This window comes from Muscardinus avellanarius (assembly GCF_963383645.1).
Source record: "Muscardinus avellanarius genome assembly, chromosome: 4".
Lineage (NCBI taxonomy): Eukaryota > Metazoa > Chordata > Mammalia > Rodentia > Gliridae > Muscardinus > Muscardinus avellanarius.
The window spans coordinates 162,706,462-162,733,493 of record NC_137789.1 but is presented as its reverse complement, the minus strand read 5'-3'; the positions used below and the strand labels follow the sequence as shown (position 1 = coordinate 162,733,493).

The 27,032-nt window shown below is 44.5% G+C and overlaps 1 protein-coding gene across 1 annotated transcript; it reads left to right on the top strand.

Annotated features, from left to right (window-relative positions):
- Positions 1-14,891: 14,891 nt before the first annotated feature.
- On the top strand, positions 14,892-19,160 carry SYCE1 (synaptonemal complex central element protein 1; the record flags this gene model as incomplete). Its single annotated transcript, XM_080694902.1, is given in 13 exon segments — positions 14,892-14,934; positions 15,604-15,663; positions 15,994-16,068; positions 16,587-16,634; positions 16,877-16,931; positions 17,156-17,245; positions 17,475-17,538; positions 18,123-18,189; positions 18,262-18,385; positions 18,464-18,574; positions 18,723-18,910; positions 19,044-19,098; positions 19,100-19,160. Coding segments are annotated over 13 exon segments (1,026 nt in total). The 5' UTR covers positions 14,892-14,906.
- Positions 19,161-27,032: the final 7,872 nt, after the last annotated feature.

The following is a 27,032-nucleotide window of genomic DNA, read 5'->3' as shown; positions in this document are numbered from 1 at the left end:
TCTTTTTTGAATCCCATAGTCTTGACCTAGAAGTCAGGGGGAACTGCTGTCCCAGTTTTACTCCTGCTCCCAGCCAGCCTCCATCATTTATCACCACCCCCTAAATTGTACTGCTATCCCTAACTGCCCTCAGGGAACAGGAGCAATGACTGTTAATCTTGCTTCCTTTTGAGAAGGACTGATGAGGGGGAAAACAGCCAGGGTCCAGTACACAGGTTCTCGCAAGGGAGCTTGGGTAAAACTTTCCAGGGCCATCATCTGTGGCTCTTTCTGATGAATCATTTATAATTTAATTGTCTCTAAGCATAAAGACAGAAGCCAGTCTGACAACCATGTTAAGCCAAGATGAACCAAAGCTGGGCATGTGGCACACACTTGTAATCCCAGCATTTGGGAGGCTGAGACAGCAAAATCGGGATTCACAGATAGCCTAAGCTACATAGTGAAGCCCTTTGCAACTCAGTGAGATTCTGTTTCAAAATAAAGAATAAAAAATAAGGGTGGGAGTGTAGCTCAGAGGTAAAATGCCCCTGGGTTGCATCCCCAGCACTAACAAACAAAAAAAAAAAAAAAAAAAAAAAACACAGGTCAAAGCCTGACATGGTGGCACATACTTGTAATCCCTGGAATTGGGAGGCTGAGACAGGAAGATCACAGGTCCAAGGCCAGCCTCAGCTAATTAGTGAGACCCTCCACAACTTAGTGAGACACTGTTTCACAATAAAGAATAAAAAATCAAGCTGAGGTGTAGGTCGGAGGTAGAATGCCCCTGGGTTTCATCCCAAGTAACACAAAAACATAAAAATAAAATCAATAATAAATAAGTAAATGAACAAAAAAATCTTTAAAAAGGACTGAAGAGCCTGGCATGCTGGCCCACACCTGTGATCCTAGTACTTGGGAGGCTTAGACACATGAATTGCTGCTGTGCATGATGGTGCATGCTTGTAATCCCAGTATTTAGGAGGCTGATAAAAGAGGATCCGGGTTTGCAAATGGCCTCAACTACTTAGTGAGCCCCTTTGTCACTCAGTGAGACCCCGTTTCAAAATAAACAGAAAAAATAGGGTCAGGGCATAGCTCAGAGGAAGAATGCCCCTGGGTTCCCACCAAAGTACAGAGAGAGAGAGAGAGAGAGAGAGAGAGAGAGAGAGAGAGAGAGAGAGAGAGAGAGGGAGGACGAACAAGAACAGAGAAGAGAACTCTCATTCTTCTCCTGGGATACCTGCAGGAATGGTGGGGAATGGTTGGCCAATTTTCACTCAGCCTGGGTTCCGACTCCTTTGTACTTTTTTTTTGCAGTACTGGGAATTAAACCCAGGGCCATTCTACCTCCAATTTCCACCTCAAGCCCTATTTTATATTCTTTATTTTCAAACAGGGTCTCACTAAGTTGCACAGGGCCTCACTTAGTAGTATCTGAGGCTGGCCATGAACTTAAAATCCTCTTGTCTCAGCCTCCCAAGTATTGGCGTTAAAGCATGTGCCACCATGCCTGGCTTCCCCAGCCTTTTTTTTTTTTTGAGACTAAGTTGCCCAGGCTGGCCTTAAAACTGCTATCTTCCTGTGTCAACCTCTCTACTAGCTGGGATTGCAGGCATGTGCCACCATGGCTTTGAGGAGGGCCTCGTTAACTTTCAGGGCTGGCTTTGAACCTGATTAAGACTCCAAAATGCTGGCAGTAGGGAACTAAAAGAGAAGGAGTGTGTTTCATGGCTGGCTTCTGCTAGTTTGTGAGTCCCTTCACAATTCAGAGACCCTGTTCCCAAATAAAAAATCAAAAATAGGGCTGGGGTGTAGCACAGAGGTAGTATTCCCCTGGTGTCTATCCCCAAAAGTGCATAAATAAATAAATAAATAAATAAATAAATAAATAAATAAATAAAGATGGATCAGGGGTGTACCAGTGGCATGTATACCCAGAGGTAGCATGCCACTGATATCCCTCCCCAGTATCACTAACAAAAGTAACTAATTAATCAATTAAAACACACCTTAGCTGCCTCTCTACATCCAGAATGAAATCCAGTTCATTATTAAAGAGAGGCCCTGAGAGCCATTGTCTGGATGGCATACCGTATTTTGCCCTTTGAGAGGATTCTCCACCCTCCCCACCAGCTGGCACTCCATTCTGCACCTTGTTGCTATTCGTGACTTTGATGCTCCTGTAGCTTGGAACAGCCCCTCCCTTAGTTAGCTCTGCCAGTGGCCACGCGTCATGGCCCCTGTGTCTACAGAGCAGCCTCCTCCTTTGCCAAAGTAGGGTGCCCTGGGCCAGGTCCTCCTGCTCTGCCCTCCTAAGAGCCACAGTGGGCAGAGGTGGGGGACCTCCAGGGCTACTGGGGAAGGGAGTCCCCATTCTGAGTTTCAGGGTGGGGAGAAGTGGTGCTCTTTGACATATTTACTGTTTTCACACAACTACTGACCCCAAAGAGCTTCCCAAAGCTAGATGCCCTGTTGAGTCCTGGTTACTCTGGCACCATTGGACTGGAGAAGGGGGGGGTTGTGCAGAGGGGGGAGTAGGCAAGCCTTGAGTGGAGAAAGATGGACAATTCAAAGGGAAATCCAGAAGCTGAGCTTGGTGGCGCACCATGATCCTTGGTGGCACAGGGTTCCCATACACTTGAAAGAGACTGAGAGGGTCTGAGAGGGTTGCTGTGCTGTGGTGCTCATGGAGGGCCTGGGCCACCACTACTGCAGAGGAGGCCCTTTCAAATATGTTGCTAGCTTTGTTTTCCAGTGCAACATTAGTAAGGCCCTTCCCAATTCAGTGAGACCCTGTTTCCAAATAAAATTTAAACATAGGGCTGGGTTGTAGCGCGGAGGTAGTATTCCCCTAGGTTACATCCCCAGAAGCACATGAATAAATAAATAAATGAACAAATATATAAATAAATGAATTAACATATAAATAAATAAATAAATTAGTATTGGGGGTGTATTTCAGAGGTAGCAAGCCACTGGGATCTCTCCCCAGTACCACTAATTAATAGCCTCTGTGCCTGCAAGGTAGCCTCCTATTTTGCCAATGCAAGATTGTCCTAGGCCAGGGTCTCCTGTTCTACCCCCTGAGAGCCACAGTGGCAGAGGTGGGAGAACTCCAGACTTTCTGAAAATGGAGTCTCCAGAGCTTCAGAGTGGAGAGAAGCAGTGCTCTTTGACATAGTTTTCATAAAACTGCTAACTCCGGAGAGCCTCCCAGAATAGGTGCCCTGTAGAGTCCTGGTTTCTCTGGCCTCATGGGACTGGGGGATGAGGTGAAAAAATGCAAGCCCTGAGTCAAGAAAGATAGACAATTCAAAAGAAATTTGCAGAAGCCAAGCCTAGTGGCGCACCACAATAATCAGTGCCCCAGGCATCCCATGCACATGGAAGAGCCTGAGAGGGTCTCTATGCCGTGGAGCTCATGGAAGGCCTGGGCTGCCACTACTGCAGAGGAGGCCCTATTGAATCTGTTGCAAGCTCTGCTTTCCGGTACCATAGCTCTGCACATGTCAGTGTGTTCATCCACCACTTCCTTTTCCTCTCCTGCCAGTAGGTAGTCAAGGCTCTGCTTCAGTGCTCCTGGGGACTACAGTTCTACTTCTCTCCTGCATCCACTTGGCAGGAAGGAGACTGTCTTATATAGCCTGACAACTCTGCTGCTTGGTCCTTATATCTGGACTCTGATTTGTCTTTACATCTGGGCTCTGATTGGTCCTTAGTGCTGGACTCTGATTGGTCCTAAAATCTGGGCCCCATTTGGTCCATTTTCCATCTCTGCTTAGTCTTGACCTAGAAGTCAGGGGGAGCTGCTGCCTCAGCCTTAATCCTGCTCCTTGTCACCCTTCATCCTTTATCACCACCCTCTAAATTGTACTGGTATCCCTAACTGCCCTTAAGGAACAGGAGCAATGGCTGCTCTGCCTGCTTCCTTCTGAGAAGGGTAGATGAAGGGGAAGGACAGCTAGGGTCTAGTAGACAGGTCCTCAGAGTTCACAAGATCAAGGGGGCTGGGGTAGAACTTTCCGGGGCCATCATCTGTGGCTCTGTCTGGCATATCACTTATAATTTAATCACCTCTAAGCGGGAAGACACAGGCCTGAAAATTATGTTAAGCAAATATGAACCACAGCTGGGCATGTGGCACATGCTTGTAAACCCAGCATTTGAGAGGCTGAGACAGAAGGATTGGGGTTCACAGACAGCCTCAGCTACTAAGGCCCTTTGCAACTCAGTGAGACCCTGTTTCAAAATAAAGAATAAAAAATAGGGTTGGGAGTGTAGCTCAGAGGTAGAATGTCCCTGGGTTGCATCCTCAGTACAACAACAACAACAAAAAAAAAAAACAGGCCTAAGCCTGGCATGGTGCCACACACTTGTAATCCCAGGACTTGGGAGGCTAAGACAGGAAGAGCACAGGTTCAAGGCCAGCCTCAGCTGCTTAGGCCCTCCTCAACTTAGTGAGACCCTGTTTCAAAATAAAGGACTAAAAATAGGGCTGGGGGTGTAGCTTGGGGTAGAATGACCCTGGGTTCAGCCCCCACTTACATACATACATACATACGTACATATATACATACATAATTCAATAGATAAACAAATGAAATTGAATAAAAATCTCTTATGCAGAAGAATTTCAAATAACTGATATACACAATCTGCTATCAAGGAAGTGGAGCTAATTCTCCATTCTTTAAGTATAGACTCTGCACAGTGACTTCCTCTAAAAAAATATCTTCATGGGGCATGGTGGTGCATGCTTGTAATCCCAGCATTTGGAAGGCTGAGACAGGAGAATCGTGGTTCAAGGACAGCCTCAGCTACTTAGTGAGGCCCTTTGCAACTCAGTGAGGCCCTGTACAAAATAAAGAATAAAAAATAGGGCTGGGGCATAACTCAGAGGTAGAATACCCCTGGGTTCCATCCCCAGTACAGAAAAAAAAAAAAAATAGGGCTGGGGTATAACTCAGAGGTAGAATGCCCCTGAGTTCAATACCCAGTACCATTAAAAATAAGAGTGAAAAAAATATCTTCAATATGGACATGGGGAAAATATAACTTTATAAGGAGAAACCTGATAAACACTTCCTCACCAGGTGAACACAGTTAACATTAACATGGTGCTCAGTGTCTTTCACCTTGAGGGCACCAAATGACAGGACAGCGCTTTGTGTCTGTAATGTGCTTCCCCAAAGCTAATGATCCCAGTCTAAATATGAGAAAAAAACCAAGTAAATCCAAACAGGAACAATCTACAAAATACCTGACAGGCAGGCCCTCCTCAACATTGTCAAGGTCACCAGAACAAGGAAAGCCAGAGAAACTGCCTCCACCAAGAACAGCCTAAGGAGACATGCCAGCTAAATATAGTGTGGGATCCTAGATGGTGTCCTGGAACTGGAAGAGGTAGAATTACAGGACTCTTCAGAAAATATGGACTTCAGTTCATAATAGCATATCAGTGTTTGTTCTTATGGTGAAGAATGTAAGATGTTAAAAACACATCTGATATAGCTCATTGAAGATGTAAATAAGAAACTAGGTTTAAGATACACGGGAAATCTCCGTACGTTTTTCATTTCCGCAGAAATATAAAATTAACTTAAGATAAACTTTTAATACAGTTACATTTTACAATAATTTAATTTATTATTTAAGCTGTTAATTACTAATAACTGATAGTCTTAATTACCTCTGTTTTTAAGATACTTTATAACACAAAATTAAATAATTCGAGCTCATATGTAACTCAAATAAGTGCTTCTCTTACATGTTTTATGTTTAAGTAGGAACACACATGTATACATTTTTTTTTTTTTTGGCAGTAACTAAGTGCTAGGTTTGCTCTCTAAAAATCTGGTAACTTTGCGGATGGAGCTTATTGGAGGGGATGTGCAAGTGGGCTGCACCCCCTTACCTGCAAACAGCGCTGATGGTCACCACAGTGAACCCAGCAGGGCTTCTTGCATCTGGAACGGTTTTCAGCCTTGCTGAGCAGTGGCCAATCCAGGCACAGCCTAAGTAGGAGTCCTCTGAGACAGTATGTCCTCAAAGTGTTGTGAAGAACACCAGCAAAGACTCGAACTGCGCACCCCCAAGCTCTGCCAGTTCACACTGCTGGAAACCCAAATGTGTGACAAGGTGGCAGGTGACAGCCTCTTGAACTGGCCAATCGCCAGCCTGGAAGGCCGCAAGCACCCGCCCCTCTAAGCTGAGTTTGCATTTGCTGCCTTCAAGTTTTTGGTGGTGGTGGTATTTTTGTTTTGTTTTTGTGGTACTGGGGATGGAACCCAGGGCCATTCTGTGTCTGAGCTACAGTCCCGCAGACTCTAAGTTGCTGAAGCTGGCCGTGAACCTGTGATCCTTTCTCAGTTTCCCAAGTGCTGCTGTTACAAGTGAGCACTACCATACCCAGCCCTACCCTCAGGTTTTAAGCACCACAGTAGCAGCAAGCTAAGAGGCCCACACACTAACTCCACCCCCTCGAGCTAAGTGGTGTGTCGTGCACTGCGTCTGTGTGCGCGCTGCATAACCCCCACCCTGCCTCACCCACGTGAGTTTGGTCCAAACAGCCCTCGACGCAGCAGAGTGTTGAGCGCAGCAGACATGGAGTGCACTGCGCATGTGTGCTGCGTAATCCCCCCCCCCCGCCCCACCCACGCAAGTTTGGTCCAATCAGCCGTCGAGGCGGCAGGGTGCTGTGGAGCACAGCGGACATGGAGTGCACTGCGCATGTGCGCTGCGTAACCACCACCCCCGCCCCACCCACGCAAATTTGGTCCAATCAGCGGTCGAGGCGGCGGGGTGCTGTGGAGCGCCTCAGACATGGCGACTAGGCCGCGGCCATCAAGTGGGGAACCCTGGGCAGTCACAGACCCAGCCCAGGGGGACACGGGGGCCAGAGGTAGGGCCGGCTAGGTGGGTGTGTGGGCGCAGTGCCGGCTGGGGTGACTGGAGGTTCCTTGGGGCCAGTCCCGGGCCTGAGAGGGCGGGACTAACCCTCCAGCAGCTCCCTCTGCTCGGGCGGGCGGTGACTCGACCTCCCATCAGGGAGATACTGGTGCACGGCCCAGGCCGCACGGTCCTTGTGGTGCCCACTACCTTTGGGGACAGCGGATGTCCCCAACAGGGTGCATCTCAGGTCGCAGTGTGACCCACGAGGAGAAGCCCGAGGTCACTCGGTTTCCTAGGGGGCTGCCCAGTTGCCAGCGGCCTCACAGGGGAATCCAGGTGCCGTGAAGGGAGTGGGCCATGCTGCACAAGTGTGCAAACAAATCATCTGAGCCTCTGTCCACGGGGAGTCTCAGGCCCTCCCCTCCCCCAGTACCTGCAACTGTGTGGGATGCCCTTTGGGAACACTAGAAGGCCCTAAAGATGAATCTACACCTGAGAAAACCACGGTGTACCTGAGCGGAGGTCACACTAGCAATCCCAGTAATTGAAAGGCTGGAAAGGAGGGTCACAGGTTGGAAGCCAGCCTCAGCAACTTAACTGAAACTTAAAGGCCTTGGGCTGGAGCTTTCTTAGGGCTGGAACTCTCTCAGGGAACCGATCTGACCCATCTTTTATTACCTCCTCTTTGATATTGTATGGGAATCGAGCGTCGTGTCGTTCCAGCTACTTCCTGATGTCATATGGGGTAGCAAATTATAGGAGGAAGGGGGGAACTTGTGGACTTTGTTCTAGAGAGAGAAGGAATCCCAAAAAGTAGAATTTTGGCTGGAGTGAAGTCCAATAGGGGGCGTTGCAGACACAGGTCCATCAGCATAATTGGCCAGTCTGCAGCTACAGCAGAGGGTGGGATGAGCCAGCTGTCCCTGCACAGTATGTTCAGGAATAAGCCCCATCTGTTATACAGCATTTTGTTGGTGAAAGCTATTAGAGAAGTGAAAGAGAAATTGTTATTATGTCCAGCAAGAAATACTCAGGAGAATGGAGCAGATGAGAATGTAACAGGTTGTCAGTAGGAAGTGCTACAATTTTGCCCAGTCCTGTGGACTAACGTCGCTTCACTTAGTCCAACAGAGAAGACAAGAATTAGGAGGATGTAAAGCCCTTGTATCCAGGGGTTAGAACATAGCACAGAATAAGTTGATGCAGAATCCATGGATGCTGTATCCCAGGAAAAGAAAGAAGAGGGCGGAGCAGGGGTAGCCCAGACATCCGGCAGTCTGAGTAAGATGTCTATTGTTGGATTGTCCTGGACCGATTAGGTGTCCTTGGTTGGCAGCAGCTCCCTGAGGTTGAAAATCTGGTTAGACATTTTGTTTATTTGAGTTTGTATGAATTTTGAAAGACAAGGGAGAAACATGTAAATGAAAAATACCCCGACTAAAAAGCCCATGAGCAGTAAAAGTCAGGTCAGGATTGGGTTGAGAGATTTCCATGTTAAAATCAGATTTTGAGGAAGAATATATCCATCAGGATTTTTTGAAAATTGACCTTTTTTTTTTACACTAGCCTACCTCTGGTAGTCTATTGACCCATTTTTACACTGGACCACACTGGTAACTGTAACTATAGTAAGCTAATAGTATTGGCAAAAATTATATAGCACTAGGTCTTTATAATTTTAGAGGACAGCATTAATAATAAATAAAAACTTGTTGCCTGACAGACGATTTTATTTTTTAATACAACAATAAGACATTTACCCAGTCAGGACAAACAGATGTAAATCAGGTCTTAATGCTGAACCTTTGAATCAAAATGACAAAAAATCTTATCGGTCAGCTCATATACAATTATACAACCCATACACCTTTAACCTTTAACTTCTGAACTTTTTTGACACATTTAGATGAATCTAGATACACAACACATTTAGTTTTCAGATATAAATACATCTGTGGTTATAGGTATATATTTTATATTTGGCTATTGGTGTTTAGTTCCTTATTTAGACACAATTTATTTACTTACATTTACCTAATTTACCCATTTTAATAGCCAGTCAGTAGCTTAAGCCATTATTTGTTTTTACAATGAATCACTTTATTTGAAAACAACACACATAGATATACACATAATCCCATATTCATTCTATATTCACATCATTTGGAAGATTTAATTTTACCAATTGACAGAAGAAGTGTCCCTCCCATGTTTGGAAATCAGTTAAAAGTTATTAAGTCTATGTCAGTTAAAGGTAGTGATATTAGAACACTAAAAGATATCTTCTTATGTTTTATATGAAAATTATAAAATTGGTTCCAGTTACTTTACCAAATAGAATCATATTGAAAAAAATTATAAAATCACTGAATTAGCTACAACCAGCCACATTTGGTATTTTACATATTATTTTAAATCCTTACAACAACCCAAATAGTAGACAAAAGATTAAACAATCGAAATCTTGCCTTTAGTGACAAAGATTAAAATACATTAAAAAAATACTGCCCATTAAAAAAATACTGCCACACTATATCTTCATAGATCTGTTGTGAGAATTTTTAGACTGTTAAACCATTATTTTAACAAAATAAATCCTTACAATGAACAAAATAAATCCTTAAAATGAACATTACAATTTAAATATCTACTAGGAAGAGAGTATAATAGTAATTGCCTTAGCCTGAGGAAAATAAAATATGTTAATTTCTAGTGACATTTTTCTGTTTTGATTTTACCAACAAAATTAAGCCACATGAACTAAGATATAATAATAAGATTTTTTACATAGGCAAAACAACAAAATTCTTTCTCTACCTCTAAGCTGTTAGCCAAGAGCTGTGTAGCCTGTATGGACCTTGGTCAATTAAAAGCTGGCTGTTATCCCAGCTGAACTCCAAATGTTAAAACACAAACACCTACACTTAGAAAAAGTATTATATAGATTTTTATAATAGTTTAGGTTAAGTTAAAAGATAAAAAGCAAGCTGTATTAACCCAATATTAATTATCAATTATATAAAAGAGTTTTGGCTCAAAGTCTCCATATTTTAAAGGAATATATATATCCTTGTATATTTTATCATTTTAAGTCAAGCTTTTGACACAAAAGACAACTTTTAGCAGATAGAGATTAAAAAAAAAAAAAAGGCTAAAAACTCTCCAAGGACAGACAGTACATGCCCCATACTTCAAAGCGGGCATGTACCATGCTTACTTTTGTAACTTTAAGGATATTTTTAACAGATAAATCCTTTTAGAGAGTACCAGACCTTCTGCCAACAGTGGACAGGCAAGGGAGGCAGGACGCTGAACGCTCTCCTCCTTTGGGGCTGAAAGAAACCTCCCAGTGGTCGCTCCCGAAGAGGAGTTTATTCAGCTCTCCTCCAAATCATCGTCCAAGGTCTGAGTGGGGTTTGTTTTCGCTGGGCTTTTTGAACAAAGGAAAGACTAAGTGGTTGTACAGCTTTAACAGCTTTAACAGATTATAAACCCTGAACAGAATGAGTGGATTTGAGTGGCATTGGAGCGTAGAAAGGAAAAGATCTGGACATAGGGAATTTCTGCCCATTTTTCTGATTGCTCACAGAAGTTATATAGGACCTGAGAAGAGCAGGATTATGAGACCCATACTCGGGCCATTTGTTTTGGTTATCTAAAGGGTAAGTAGGCCAGTCCTGAGTACAGAGTTTAATGACCCATTTAAGGTTAATATCAGAAGCAAGGCTGAGGATGCTTAAATTGTTGAAGCCTTTTAAGGGGAGTCGGCCAGGAGAGAGGAGGAGGTTTCCATGGTTTAGGTCCCAATGGACCAGCAAGCAGAAGTCTGAGGAGGCGTCCCTCCAGGACAGGATATGGCAGATTTCTACCCAAAGAGCCCAGTCGTCATCAAGGTCTAATGGGCGAGTGGCCCCAGTGGGCCAGAGGTCCCAGTGGACTGGAGGGCAATGGGTCACCAAGCACTTGGATTTTTTTCAGGTCCCAGTAGACCTGCAGAAAGAGAGGACCCAAGTCTGGAGAGGGAATTTTCCACTTTCATGGCCAAGATAAGGAAAGAGAAGAACAGAATAGAGAGTTAACCAGTAAATGACAGTAAATAACAAACACCTAGCAATTACTGTCTCTGGACTAGACTGAAAAGGGAGCTTTGAGTTTTGTAAGTCCCAGTAAAAACTGGGATTAAGACTCCATGAGGTCCACCGCGATCGTGAAGATTGGAGTGAGGTGTGTTCCTCCCTGTATTGGTCAATGCTTGGGGCAGCTGGACTATAAATGGTTAGCACCCAACAAGAGACCCAACAGGTTTAGGAGCCTTTAGGGTTAAGGGCAACTTACCAAAATTGCCAATGGTGGATGCAAGGCAGGCAATCAAAATAATAGGTGAAGGCTGTGGCGTCCAGCGAGTTATGCCCTCTGGCTTGGAGTGGGGTCTCACCAAGGGATAGGGGGCACCTGATCTGCATCACATCACCAATGAAGGGCAAAAAACTGCATCAAAGATGATCATACATCCAAGAGATTTATTTAGGCAGCAGTGTCAAAAGGAGAAGCAGTTAGAGGAGAAGAGAGAGAGAAAGAAAGAGAGACAGAGTACATGAACGGGAGAGAGAGAGAGAGAGAGAGAGAGAGAGAGAGAGAGAGAGAGAGAGAGAGAGAGAGAGAGAGAGAGAGAGGGGGAGAACGCGAACATGGCCGTGCTTGGGGTTAAATACAATTTTAGGCTGAGTTGGTGCTTTGTCATTGGTAAGTTAGACTGGATGTTACATCTCATTTGGAGGCCTTTAAAACTTATTGTATGGCCTTTAAAACTTATTGGTTGACAGAAATGACACGCAGGCCATTTGTATGGTTTTTGGGAAGGAGCTGGACCTTTCCAGGAAACTGAGTATGGGGGCAAGGATGGGCAGCTAGGCTCAGCCTTGGGCTGGGGAATCCATCTGACCTATCAAAATTCTATTTCCAAATGAAAAATAAAATAGTGCTGGGGATGTAACTCTGGTAGAATACCCCTGGGTTCAATCCCTAGTAACCTGTGTGTGCATGCTCAAACACACATACACACATGAGAGAGAAGAAAACTACAGTGTGGAAACGTCAAGTCTAAGAGGCCCAAAGGGGGATGGAGAGGTGGACAGAGGCTTGTCTTGCGTTAAAGAAAAGCACTCAAGAGTGGCATGGGGGCTCACCCTTGTTATTCCAGCATTCGGAAGGCTAAGACAGGAAGATCGCGGTTCATGGACAGCCTCAGCCACTTAATGAGGCCCTTTGTAACTCAGTGAGACCCTGTTTCAAAAAAAGAATAAAAATAGGGCTGGGGTTATAGCTCAGAGGTAAAATATCCCTGGGTTTCATCCCTAGAACAACACACACACACAAAAAAAAAGACAAAAAGAGCACACAAATACCTGGTGACAGTCTTAAGGGAGGGGAGCTGATATAAGAGCAGATGACTGTACACTACTGTGTATTCCTCTCCGTGTTCTTCATTCAAATGGAAAAATTGTTTCAAGAGTTTTAAGATGGCATAAATGTTTTTTCATATAAACTTCAAAAATATGCAGAAATGTATGAGGTGAAAAGTAAACATCCTTCTTCCTATCCCCTCATCAATCATTTTACACTTAGAGCTGACCATTGACCATAGTTTTTGTATGTCTGTAATTCTGGCTATGAGTTATCTAGACTTGGTACACATGTATTTATTGACTAACAGGCATATCTTCAAACTCTTTGTAGCTATAGAAGAGATGTCAATCTGCACTCTAACATTTCTAGGCTCTCTTTCCGTGTTAATACATAAGATTGTGGCTGTATAGTATTCTGTTGAACCATAAGTCCTATACTGATGAGCATTCAAGTTGTTTCATGTTTTTGCTTTGTCAACTATTGCTTTATGTCAATGAACATGTCTTGCATACTTAATGGGGAATATTTGGTGGGTAAATTCCTGGAAGTGGACTTATATTTTCAAAATATTGACCATTGCCAAATTATCTTCCAAGAGGTTGCGTCAGTTTCCACAATCTCTCAGTGGGCATGAGTTCTTGTTTCTGTATATCATCACAAGCACTGGGCGTCATCACATGTAGTAATCCTTACCAGTCGTTTAGGGGCAGTATGTTGATTTGCACTTCTTTATTATGATTGAGATAATACATATTTTCAAGTGTTTATTGGCAATTTATATAATCTCTTTTAGCTGCATTAGGTTTACTTTAACAAAATATGTGAGATAATCAGGTTAAAAATATAGTTTATTTTGTCTCACAGTTTTGGAGATTTTAGTCCATGGTCAGTTGACTTTGTCATTTTTGGGCCTGTGAAGTAGAGGTACTTGTGGCAAGAGTGCATGGCAGAGCAAGCTGCTGACCTCATGGCAGCCAGAAATGAAAAAAAAAAGATAGAGAAGGGTCCAGGGTCTCAGTATCTCCTTCAAGAATGCATCCATATGCCTGGAAGACTGCCAAATAGGCCCCACCTGTTAAAGATTCCACCACCTCCCAATACCGCCACAGCCTGGGAATCAACCCTGTCATACATGGGCTTTGGAGGGGGGCAATTATACAAACCATAGTACTTTTCTTTGCTCCACTCTTAAATAAAAATTATTGCTTATTTTCTCCATATTGATTGAGAGATTTTTATACCTTTTTTATTTTATTTTATTTTTTGTGGTAGTGAAGGTAGAATTCAGGGACATTCTACCTCTGAACTATACCCCTAGCCCTATTTTTTTATTCTTTATTTAAATTTTTGGTGTGGTACTGGGGGTGGAACCCAGGGGCTTTTCTACCTCTGGGCTGTACTCCCAGACCTATTTTATATTTTATTGGAAAACAGGGTCTCGCTAAGTTGCTGAGAGCCTCACCAAGTAGCTGAGGCTGGCTTTGAACCTGTGCAATCCTCCTGTCTCTGTTTTTGTATTTGTTAAACAATTGTTTATCCTATGCTGTTTTCCAGTCTGAATGTTGCTAACTGTACCCTCATGTGCCATTTAACGCTTTGTTTTATCTCTGGATTTCTTCTTAATCATGATTTAGATCATGAGCTTTATTAAATATTACCATCCAGCCGGTCGTGGTGGTGCACACTTGTAATCCCCACGCTTGGGAGGCAGAGACAGGAGGATCGTGCAGGTTCGAAGCCAGCCGCACACACTGGCTTAAGAGACCCTGTTTCCAAATAAAAATATAAAATAGGTCTGGGAGTGTAGCCCGGAGGTAGAAGGGCTTCCAGGAACCCCAGTACCACCATGTATGTATATATATATATATATATATATATATATATATATATATATATATATATATATATATATTGGCAAGAGTCTTAAATAGGTGATAATGGCCTTTTATATTGTCTCATGATGTCTGTTTACTTTTATTTTGATGTTAATACCATACTGGTAATTTTTTCTATATCTACTAAATCATTAGGAGATTTAAAATAAGGGCATATGTTACAAAAATGCATATGAAATATTATTTTACATGGAAACATCAAAATCAGTACTGATTATACATAAGAAAGGTATTTATATTTACATATTTATTAACCAGACACCTTATTACATTTTCTTACTACTCCTTGTGGTTTTGCATAGACTTTCTAGAACTTTCTAAGTGAAAATGCCATTTTTCAGATACAGTGATTTTCAACTCATTTCCAGTTTCTACACCCTCCTTTTTTATGCATTACTTTGTGATCTTTAACTCATCTTTGACCACATCAGTAATGTGAGTGCAGCCCTGCCCTTACCTTGAGTTTTGTGAAGGGAATATCTTGTAACATTGCACTATGTAGGGAAAAGCCTACCAAGGAGGAGCCAGATTCACCTCTTATGCACTGTCTACCTCAGGACAAACAGCAGCAGAGGCACCACTCTTGCTATAGCCCTGCCATCAGCCCACCTCAGACCCAGCCTGGGACTATAGGGTCCTTTCCCTGGCCTTTTATTCCAGTTGTATTCTGAAATGTTTAATTTTGTCTCCATAGGGCAGGACATACCTACACAGAAAATTGAAGATTTGATGGAAATGGTGAAAAAGCTGCAGAAAGGTCATGTGTCTTTGTTGTGTATGAAACTTAGCCTAAGGTTTTATATCAGGCAGTTGGGGGGTTAACTCTAGTCCCCACTGTTTACAAACTTGGGAAATTATCCCATTCACTGTATTTTGAAATTTAAAATTTTGACCTTAGAAAAGAGTTTCATGATTCAAAATGACAGAAGTAGAAGAGTTGCCAAATATTTTCCCCAAAGCCTTCCCCAAGCCTCTTCTCACTCACTCACTTGGCTCCCATAGCACTGTTAAATCCAGAGGTTTTCACCTGTACCCTGCTCCCTTCCACCTCACCTCCCCCTCCCCTCTACTTGTTTCCTCCTAACTAACTACTCCTTCTAGCCAGAGAGCTGCAAGGCTTTTCCTCCCCATTTGATATGGGGGGCCCATAAGACACTTTCATAAACCTGATAAGCACTCCGTCCTATCCTTCACTCTATAATTCCTGCCCACTTCATTTCTCATGGCTGCAGTTCCCACAGCCTGATGCACGATCTCCAAGGAGTTGTTCCTTTTCTCCCTCACCTGTTGGTGAGCCTGTGATATAGCACCTGCACACAGGATATGATCAGTAGACTTGTGTAAAATTTTTAAAATGGAGACATAGTCAGGCATCGTTGTCTCTGCCTGCTCTGTCTTCAACTCAGCCACCTTTTTCTCCATGCAGCAGGAAGTCTGGAGCCCAGGGTAGAGGTCCTGATTAACCGAATTAATGAGGTTCAACAAGGTGAGCTCAGGAACCTTTCTGGCTACCAGAAAGATCAGATACATGTTTTTCTGGGCTCAGTGCAAAGTGGAAATGCAGCAGAGTGTTACATATAAGTTACTAGGCCCTTCTGAATGCAGCCACCATAGTCATATGCCGGTGAACATGGCCCTGCTGCCATCTGAGCCTGGAAAGAAGGGCCTAGACTCTGAAAGGCTTGTTTCCTGCTCTGAAAAATATGGGTCCTCTAGATTTGCTTGGAGATGAATGTGAAATGTCACACTTTGCAGTGGGATAGTGCAGCTAGAGGCAGCTCTCACATAATGTCTGTCTTTCTGCCTTTTGGTAAAGCAAAAAAGAAAGCCAGTGAGGAGCTGGGAGAGGCCCGGACTGTCTGGGATGCCCTGCAGAAAGAACTGGACTCATGTAAGCAAGCTGGGAGCCATTAAGGGTCCCCACAATATCTCAAGCCTCCCCTCACCCATTTTTCCAGATATTCAGCATCCTTATCACAGCCAAGGGCCCTGCCCTGTCTCTAGCTTCATGTTCTTCCATTCTCCCCTTCCCCTGGTCATAATGTTCTGGAAATGTCCTCTAAGCACACTTCTTCCTCAGAACCTTTACAAGATTATTCTCCAGATAATACAAGCTCCTCTTGCCTCATATTATTCAGCTCTGAGCTTGAATGTCTCCTTCTCAGAGAACTCTTCTCCAGTTGTCTTATCTAACCTTACTACCCAGTCTCTTTTCCCAATCCTGATGGGCATCATGCAGAGTCCTCACAGACACCTTTTGTATTTACAGGGAGTATGGGCACCAGAGGGTAAAGAGCTCACTTCAAGGATTTCATTTGGGTTGAGGACAGGGCTGTACCTAGCCTCATGTGACTTCCTAGAAGTATTGTGGGTGGTCCTTGATGCCTGAACATTCTCCGTTTTTTCCAGTGCAAGAAGAGAAAGTACACCTGAAGGAGATCTTGAGCAAAAAGCAAGGTATTTCTCACTCCTATGCTTTCAGGCTTTGGCATGTGACATCCTTGAAAAACCCAGTTTCTCTACAGTAGCCGAATCCTTTCAAATCTCCTGAGCTTTTGTCCCTCCTATGACTTCCACCAGATCCAGAGAATGTTAAAGTTCAGTCAGGTGCTCAGACCCGACAGTATCTGCACCTGTTTCTTCTTCCCAACCCTAATGCTTTGGCAGTCTCTCACAGGTCCTTGTTCTTTTTCCTGCAGAGACCCTGAGGATCCTGCAGCTGCACTGCCAGGAGAAGGAGAGTGAGGCACAGAGGTGAGAGATGATGCCCTCACTGGTCTCCCTAACCTCAAGGTGAGAGATGACGCCTCACGGGTCTCCCTAACCTCACAGCAGGGGAAAGTGCTCCTGTCACCCCCCACCCTGCGCCCACGACCGCATTACAGAGATGGACCTGGATAGAATGGGATGGAAAAATGTCTCACCCCCTCCTAGGGGGTCTGTCAGAGAACATGGGTGAGGGCTGCCTCCCTTTCCAGAAAGCATACTCAGGTGCAGGAGTGCAAGGAAAGGATCTCTGCTTTGAACTCCCAGATCGAGGAAGAAAAGAACAGACAAAGACAGCTGAGGTAAACCCCAGTGCATGAGGCCTAGGGTCCCAGATGAACCACAGATGGGGTGGGTTAGAGGAGCTTCCCAAGTTGAGCCCTGGAGGGTCAAGAGAGTGTAGATACTCCCTGTGCAGCAGACAGCATGGGCAAAACCCCAAGGGTTGGGTATGAAGACCCCCAGCCTGGGCTTATTCTTCACTGTCTCCCCTGTGCCCATGGCCCTTGTCCCTGTGTGGTTGGCACCTAGGTTGGATTTTGAGGAACAGCTAGAGGATCTGATGGCCCAGCACAAGGACCTCTGGGGATTTCATGTGAGTCACTCAGCCATCCTCCCATCTTCTAGATCTTCTCACCTGCCTTACCTTGTTCCCGTGCAAGGCTTGGTGGGCCTATGGTCATTACACCCTGAGTTCAGCCCTTGTCACCACCATTAAGGTACCAGAGCCTTATTTCTGGTCCTGACTTCCCCATCTGTGCTGCCCTCCTGTTTCTGTTCAATGGTTAGCAGAAGCCTTGATGAAACGAAGGTGGAGTCATCCATCCAGATGATCCATGTATGTATCCAGGACCATCACAGGCACAGGGGAGATAGTGAGGAACAAGCAGTCAATGTTTGCCCCTAGGAGACCCCCCACACCAAAAAATGAAAGAGAGAAAGAAAGTTGGGGGAGTGAGATTCACTGAGAGAAGGAGCTCCAAGGCAGTGCTGATAACTGAGCCACTAGATGGCAGCCCAAAACAGTAGGTTTGCAGGTTTCTCTCTTTGCAATGCTTGCCCAAGATCTATTTAAAGGGTAAGAGGGGCCCAGGGAACAGAAGTGGGGTGAGGGGTAAATGACTGGATTCATGGGGAAGCAGGGAGGTGTGGATAAGCCTTCTTTCTGTCCACCTTTAGAGGCCGGAGCGGCTAGCGAGGGAGATTTGTGCCCTGGATAACAGCAAGGAACAGCTGCTCAAGGAAGGTGAGCCCAGGGGGGAGGGTGGCCCTGACCTACTCTCACCTGCCCTCACCTGCTCCTTGTCCCTTGCTGCAGAGAAACTGATGGAGGTGAGGCTGGAGGACATGAAGCATCGGCTGTGCTCTCTGTATGGGCCTGAAGGTCCCTCCACCCTCACTGAGGGGCTCTTCCTCCGCAGCCAGGAGGCTGCAGCTGCAGTGTAAGATGGGGAGGAGGAGGAGTGAGGAGCTGGAGGAGGGAGTGGTTGATGATGACTGTCCCCTTACCCCCCAACCAGGCAGCTGTTCCAGGAGGAGAACAGGAAGGCTGAGGAGCTCCTGGAGGCTGCTGCCCAGCACCACCAGCAGCTGCAGCAGAGGTGCCAACAGCTGCAGAAGAAGCGGCAGAGGTGGGTGTGGAGTTCATATGCCTACCCCTCCCCAGGGAGGTGAATGAGGTGTCTCTCCTCCCTCTTTGTCTCTGTATCTCTTCATGCCTTCATGTTCCTCCCACATCCCTTCCTCTCTTTCTTCCAACATTCCACCCTTTCCTAACAGGCTGAAAGAAGAGCTGGAAAAGCATGGGGTACAGGTTGCTGCTCAAGCCCTGGATGTGCAAGAGGAAGGAGCCAGCTCACAAATGGTGGTAAATCTGAAATTGGGTGACAGAATAGATAGCTCCGAAAGGGGACTGGAGTCTTCAGATGATGGACTGTGGGAAGGATTTTGCAGGGGCCATAGCCAAGGCAAAGATGATGGGGCAGGGAGGAAGGGATGGTGTGAATGTGTGGAGACTGCCATCTGGACCCTGACCTCCCACAGGCCAGTCTTAAGGCCCTAGAAGACCATGAGGAGAAAGATCTGGATCTTTCTACCAAGCAGAGCCTGATGCTCTCCTAGGCCAGGAGGACACACCCTACCCCAACCTTAGCCCATTGGCTGCAGGAAATAAAGATGTCATTTTGTTTCAAGCTGTCTCAACTGAGTCTGTGCTGAGTGAGGAGTAGGAGATCAGGCCAAGACCCCCAGATCCTTGAAACTAGCAAAGATGTGGCTCTGCTCTTGGCCTGCTCAGAATCCACACTGCAAGCATTCCATAGATCTATCCCAACCTGGTCACTGGCCTACTCATCTTTAGTATCCAACTCACTCTTCTGAGCCCCAGGCAGAGGAATACAGATCTAAACCTTCTCACAATGGGCCCAGACTCTCAGAAATATATATCATGACATGAACCAATAGAATAGTAGAAGGGAAAGATTTGGGGAGGCAGGTGGAGTCCAAAGGGAGAAAACTTGATGAAGGAATCAGTTCACACAATCCTATGTATACTCAGAAAATTATCAATACCAATTTCAATATTATGAATGGGGAGGGGAAGGGAACAGGGTGGTATCTGGGGGTAAATGCATCAGGTACTATGTACATAGGAGTATGTTTCTATCACATACTCAATAAAACTTAATATGATGTATGGTTACACGCACCAATAAAAGTATATTTTAAAAGCAAAAGGGAATCAGATAGAGACATGCTACCACAATGGTAAGAGATATCTGTTAAGACTCAGTGTCTTGTGACAGCCCCCAATCCACCTATCACAGATGGAAGGAATGATCAAGCTGCCTCACTACCTGGTAGTAGGCAGCCACAACTGTGGAGTCAAGTCCTGGAAAGAGCCAGGTATGCCCCAACAGTCTCTACAGGGAATTTCCAGTGATGGTAATTAGAGGTGGGCCAGCAAGGAAAAGAGCCCTAAGTTTGCCTCCTCTTCTACACACAAATAATTAACCAGAGAGAGAAATGGGAGGTCTAATAGCCATGCACAGTCTGGGAGGGCATCAAGATTGGCATCTGAGTGTCCATCCCTGCTGATCCACTGCATTGGGCCAGAGAGAAAAGAACAGCAGGACTATGCTCCTTAGCTATGGCAGAAAACAAAGACCCGCACCACCTGACCTATGTTAAAGTGTGGAGGTTGTTTGCATGCTGAAATCACTTAATTCTGATCCAGTTCTCAACAAAGCCTGTGTTTTCCCCTTTGCTTTTCACTCCTAATGACTAGTCATCTCCCAGACTGGAAATAGAAGCAAAAAAGAGAGTGTCATGGTTTGGATCTGAAACGTCCCCCTGAAATCTCCTGTGTTGAAAGCCTGGTCCCCAATACAACAAGGTTGAGAGACGGGGCATGAAGTGTGGAGATGGACCGCCAGGGGTGTGGCCTCAGGGACTCTGCTCCTCCGGGCCCTTTCTCCTTCTCTCTATCTCTTTCTGCTTCCAGCCACCATGAGCTGAGCAGCTTTCCTCTGCCACCAGCCTCTGCCTCACCTCAGGCCCAAGCAATGGTCTTGAGCAGCCATGAACTGAGACCTCTGAAAGGATCAGCCAAATAAATCTTTTTTTCCTGTAAATTATTGTCAGGTATTTTGGTTGCAGTGATGCAAAACTGACTAACGCATAGAGTTTGTATATTTCCAGGTGTTTGTCCAGCAGCAGATGGAAGAGGGTCTTTACTGGGTGCCCTCACCCCTTCCTGATCCTCCCCTGCCAAATGCTTGCCTGAAGTTTTTGATGTGAGGAAATTGCAGTTCCAGCCAGAAACTGGGGCTTGCTGTAGCACTTCCTTCCCCCGTCCTGCCCTCTCCCTGCCCTTCAGCAGATCCTCTCGGTCCCCTCTACACTAGGCCCTGCACATACTTCTGCACACTCAGAATCTCTTTGAAAGAAAAAGATCACATCGTGCCACCCACCTGTTTAAGAACCTTTAATGAGCTGGGCATGGTGGAGCACTCTTGTAATCCTAGTACTTTGGAGGCTGAGACAGGAGGATCACAGGTCCATGACCAGCCTCAGCTACTTAGTGAGGCCCTCTGCCGAGCCAAGACCTACTTCCTCTCGGCATCTGCGTGGAAACCACCCACGCAGCTAATAGGTGGATTCTCAACGCGAGAAATAAGCCCCGAGAGAGGGTGTGGTCTCTGGCCAAAAGTACTCCCCTCACTTTCAGATATTCTTTCATAACTATTATTCTTTTGGCAATGATTCTTTTAACTCTCCACACGAATTGCTCCGGTGGTGTAAGATCAGGACTGTGAGAGAAACTGAGTCCGTGGAAAATAAAGTTTCTGGTAATTTGTCTAAGCCTCTAAATGTCCTCGGCTTTGTTCAAATGGTAATAAAATCAAGGTAGAATTTAGATGCAGTGGCAGCATTCCAGTCAGTAATTACAAATGCAGAACTCCTCCCTATCTTTGACCTTCGTTCTAACCATTACAATAGAGCCAAGGGCTAGAAGGAATCTTGACCTTTGCACCTAGTGATAGCGCTGCCTGGAGACAGGGTGACACCACCTGGTTAAAATAGCTATGTCAAAACAAAGGACAGATAAAATAGATGTGTAAATGTGAAAGAAAGAAAATATGGTGAGAATAAGAAAGCATTTTTGTATGAAGAGGAGCTTATCCTAAGATTGTCCCAAATGGGAAAGAAAGGAATTAGAAAGATTGAAAGCAGGTTACAGAAGGATTGTGGTGAGGAAATGGATTACTAAAAGAGGAATAGGCTTCTAATAAGCTTATCATTTGAGGAAAAGTGCTCAGCTGCTAGAGAAGTACATCTGACAACTAAATCTAAAAACTTCATGTTATTTCTTGGTGTTTACCCGCTAAACTGTGTTATGAGCTTGCTTAAGCTTTCAGACAGCAGATGGTATTGCAGACAAAATCCATCAGACATTCATCGAAATCTTCTAAATCATCATAAATGTACACGGATTTCCCTACGCCAACTACATGTATGAAAGCTGGAATCTCGGACTTCGTCCCCCATTCAGCCCAAAGGAGGTTGCTAGATAGAGAAGGACATTGGACTAAGCCCTAGGAATAAAAGTTCCAAAAGGGTTAAAGAAAACTCTTAAAAACTGGATTCTTCAAGTGATTTTGGGTGTGACTTTTGTTCTTCTGAAATTTGCCCACTAAAAGCCTCTGCAGCTGCAAGGCCAGAGGGGCTCGGAGCACAAGACCCACCTGGGGTCATGGGACTGATTTTAATCACAAGGACCTGTGATGTCACAGGCCTCACTTTTGTCTTATTCAGGGTTGGTGATTTGCATGTGTATCTCACTATTGTATTTTGGGTGTTTGCACTTTTCTTCTAGGGAATCACGGGGAAATGGGGAAATATAAAAAATCTTGTGTCTAGAATAAAGTGTTTGATTGCACAAGAAGCATTGATCCATGTCAGATTCTTTCCAGAAGCGTCATAAGTAGGAACTTAAAGAAATTTATTTCCTAGAAGGGAAAGGATCGCTGCAGATAAGCGGCTGCAGTACGGCACCCTATCCTCCCCCATCTTTTCTGAGATTTGATTCAATCGCGAGTGGAATCAAGCCCCATTTGGACTGAGCCAAGTCTGCGGCAGCCCTCCACAACTTAGTGAGACATTGTTTCAAGATAAAGAACTTAAAAAAGGGCTGTGGTATAGCTGGGAAGTAGAATGCCCCTAGGTTCAATCCTGAGTACCTAAAAAATAAATAAATAAATAAGTAAAAGGCTTTAGTGGATCCCAGGACATTGAGGGGAATCCTTATGCCCTGCCTCTGCTGTCTTCATTTTAACTGGAGAAGCAATGCAAAGATGTTAGAAGAAAGTTGATTTTGTAGGTTGAATATTTCTACCTCTCCAAGTTCATACTTTGAAATACCAATCCCCAACTTAATGGCATTTGGATGTGGGAACTTTGGGAGATGTGTTATCTCTAAAAAAATGGGGGCAATAAAACACCATGTCCCTGAATGCTCCCTTTCTGTTACCCAAGTTCAGGGAACAATACGAGCAAGCCTGAAATTCCAGACATGTATTATATCGAAGGACACTGGCTTTCTCTGATACATATTGGAAATGGAGACAACATTATCTGTAGAAAGCAATATTCTCACATGTACACCAGGACAGTTGCTGGTCATATAAGCAAACTAAGCAAGCTAATGCTGATGGTATCACTGCTTTTGCAGCCTGATGTATAAATTCTCTCTCTGGGTAAAGACAGGCACATAGCTGAGGGCACTGTGGAAAGGATATGTGTCTCATCCAGCTGCCACCACTGGATGAAACACCACGAGGGAGAGGAGGCCCTGCTTGGTGAAGACCGTGAGGAGCAGAGTTCCTGTCGGCCTGGAGCCACTGAACTCTTCCCAGAGCTGTCACTGACCTGTCAGCCTTCTCCAGCAAGTCACATCTCACACACTGTCCACGGGCCCTTTCTTTGGCCTGTCCAAAACCTACCACAGTGCCCTGGCACAGTTGTGCTGTGGACAAACAGGAGACATCTGGCAGAACCCTTATATTTGGGCTTAGGACTCATAAAAGGCCTCAGAGAGTGTGTTGGCTCTCTTTCATCACGTGAGGACAGAGTAAGAAGTCAGTCAGAGCTCATTCATGCTAGCCCTGACCTCAGAACTCCACCTCCAGATGTGTCTGAAATGAAGTGTGTGTGTGTGTGGGGGGGGTGTATGCTGGGTTATCAGCCACGACATGGTAATTTGATAAGACTGCCCGAACTGCTGAACTACATAGACAGTTATGGTGTCTCCTCCTCCTCCTCATCAGCCTCACACCTCTGCTCTCTCACACACATACACACGAAAAGAAAAATATAATTTCACACCACTGCTCTGTGTCTGCTCTGTCACACACATTTCTCCTGTGAACACTCAAGACCTAACAGTGGACAAAGGTTGACAGTGATAAGTGTTGATTGTCAAAAACCAGGCATCACCCTATACCACTCATCTACTGTCTTATATTCTCTCACCAAATATTTCATGAGCATTTCCTTTGAGGTCAAGAGACATAGATTCTGGTCATTCCTATGAAATGTTGCATAATATTCCAAGGTGTGATACACAAGGCTTAATTTAATCCTTTATCTAAGGGGTACCTTTTGGCTGTTTCTAATTTTCCTGTTTGATTTTTCCCACCATAAATAATTCTCCCTGAGGATTCTTTTACATATATTTTAGTACTTTTCTATTTCTTTTTCTATAGAAGAGGTTTCCACCAAGGAATAATTGAAATTATTGTGTATTTTTCTCTTTGAGAAGGTATTGCCAGATTACTTTCCAAAAAGGCTGCACCAATCCCCATTTCCATATGAGTGCACATAACTGTGCTTCCACCTCCTACATTCTTACCTGGGTGGATTCTGAGTTTGGGCAACCTGGAGTATGAACCAACCACGTATTCCTTTATTGTCCTAATTTGCATGTTGCTGTTGGTGATGCTAAGAATCTTTCTGTTTTGCCTGCTGGAACTGATGTTGCAGTGTCTATCCTTACACTTGTATCTGGGTATATACTGTTTTTATTTCTATAGAGAGTGATCTCTAAGTGAGATTTCTGGTTTAAATCTATAAAATATAATTAATTATTTGAATTTACCTATTAATTATCTGTTAATATTCTTTGTCTATTTTTCTTTTCGTGTGTATGTGTGCATGCTTGTATGCATTACTGCAGATTGAACCCAGGACCATTCTACCTTTTGAGATATGCCCCCAGCCCTAATTTTTTTTTTTTTTTTTTTTTTTTTTTTTTTTTTTTTAGTACTGGGGTTGGAACCCAGAGGCTTTCTACCTCCGGGCTATACTCTCAGACCTATTTTATATATTTTTTATTTGGAAACAGGGTCTTACTAAGTTGCTGAAAACCTCACTAAGTGTCTGAGGCTGGCTTCAAACCTGTGTGATCCTCCTGTCTCAGCCTCCCAAGCGCAGGGATTACAAGTGTGCGCCACCATGCCTGGCTCCCAGCCCTAATTTTTAATTTTGCCGAGGGCCTAAATAAGTTGATCAGGTTGGCCTTAAATCTGTGATCTTCCTGTCTCTGCCTCCCAAGTACTAGGACTACAGGTGTGCACCACAATGCCCAGCTCTTTGTCTATTTTCCATAAGGTTTTATATGTTTTTCTTTACATATTACATAGGTTCTTTGGATATTAGGGAATCAAATAGTTGCTTATCATGTGTAATACGTATATATGTAAACTACTCTTTATGGTTTCATTCTGCTAGTAGTAAATTTCATCCTACAGAAAAACTTCAAGTTTTGAAGCAACTATATAACATCTACTTTTCTTTAATGAATCTTAGGTTTCTATCTTTCTATCTTGCCCAGAACAGTTTTCTTGAAATAGTTTCCCAGATTTCTTTCAGAGACTGATAGAAGAGCAGATGTTCTTTAAGAATTCATGGCACAACTGTTCCAGCACAAACCACCATTTTCTCCCTTGCCACTATATGGAGATACCTCAGGGACACAGCTCCTCTGGTTTTGTGGCTGGGGCTAGCTGTGAGTGGAGCAGAACAGCCACCATGTATGGTTGGTCACTGATACTTACACACCAATGACATGGGACCTGTTGGAACCAGGATTAGTGGAAACTGGCTCCTGTCAGATGACATGTGACAAGGCCAATATCAGGGGACACCCTGAAGCCCTGGAAAGATGCAGCATAATGCTCCTACCCAGAGACCACATATTTAGTCCATTCTGGGGGAAGAGTGGTCTATACAGAACACAGTTCATCTGGAGATGAGCTCTAGAAAATGAGTTAGAGGCCAAGTGCTGCTGGCCCCTGAAGAGAACATCACAGTGCTCCTGTCTTGGATATTTTACCAGAATCTGTCAGAAATCTGTGCAAAATTTTCCATCTTTGGAGGCTAATGATGACAAAATGTGAAACATTTTCAAAGTAATAGAAGAATCTTGTATGAGTGGCATTCTTTCCTAATAGAGCCTTGTACCCCTACAAGACAGTCACATCTCCTCACTATAGACCAAGTTGTTAGAAATGAAGATTCATTGTTTTTGAAAGTGACATCCAACTGTTTGGGTCTGCTTGTGCTGCTGTAACAAGATAATGGGAATTGGATAACTTATGAAGGATAAAAAATTACTTTTCACAGTTCTGGGGCCTGGTAGGTCTAAGACCAAGATGCTGGCAGGGTCAGTGTCTCATGAGGGTTGCTGCCTGAAAGATGGTGCCTGTGGTTTAACACTGTGTCCTCAGGTGGCAGGAGAGGGGCAGAAATGCAAAAGAGAATTGGTGTCCTCCAGCCCTGTCATAATGCATCTAGTCTCATTCACAAGGGCCTCACCCTCATGACTGAATCATCTCTAGAAGGTGCCACCTCTTAATACTGTCCCATTGATGATTAAGTCTCAACATATACATTTTGTAGGGCACATTCAGATCATAGAACAATACCAGATCACAAATAAGACTATATGCTAGTTTCTTCTGAGAAATTACAATCTCTTTTTGTAAGTTTAACACTTTTTCCTTGTAGAGGATTCTCACAGTAAGAATTTTCCATAGGCTTGACCCAGCTATGCAGTGACTTTGTCAGCCAAGCTCAGAACATCACACAGGCAGGTCCTTCCAAGGCCACAGTCCTGAGATGAAGGGTCTTATAGTCACCATGTTGGATGCTCATGAAGCCAACTGTCAAACACAGGGCCACTCGGCAAGAGTATTGGTCTCAACCCCAACCATGCCCAAACCTACAGGGTTTGCCATCCCATCAGCACACTGCCCTCCCCCAACAGCTTCATGTTCCTCACCACTCAGAATGGGATGCTGCCCAGGGGGAGGCCTCACACTTATCCAGAGCAGGAAAGTGCAAGGCTGCCATCCTTCTTGCCACCAGAAGCCATCCTCATCCTTCACCCTTTCCTGAAGAGCAGCAGAAGCCAGGAGCCCCTCATCCTCACCTCATCAGTAGTCTTCTAGGACACTACCTGGCAAGGGGCTTCCTGTACTCCTGTGCCTCAGATTCATTTTGCAGCTCATCTCAAACCTACCTCCCAGT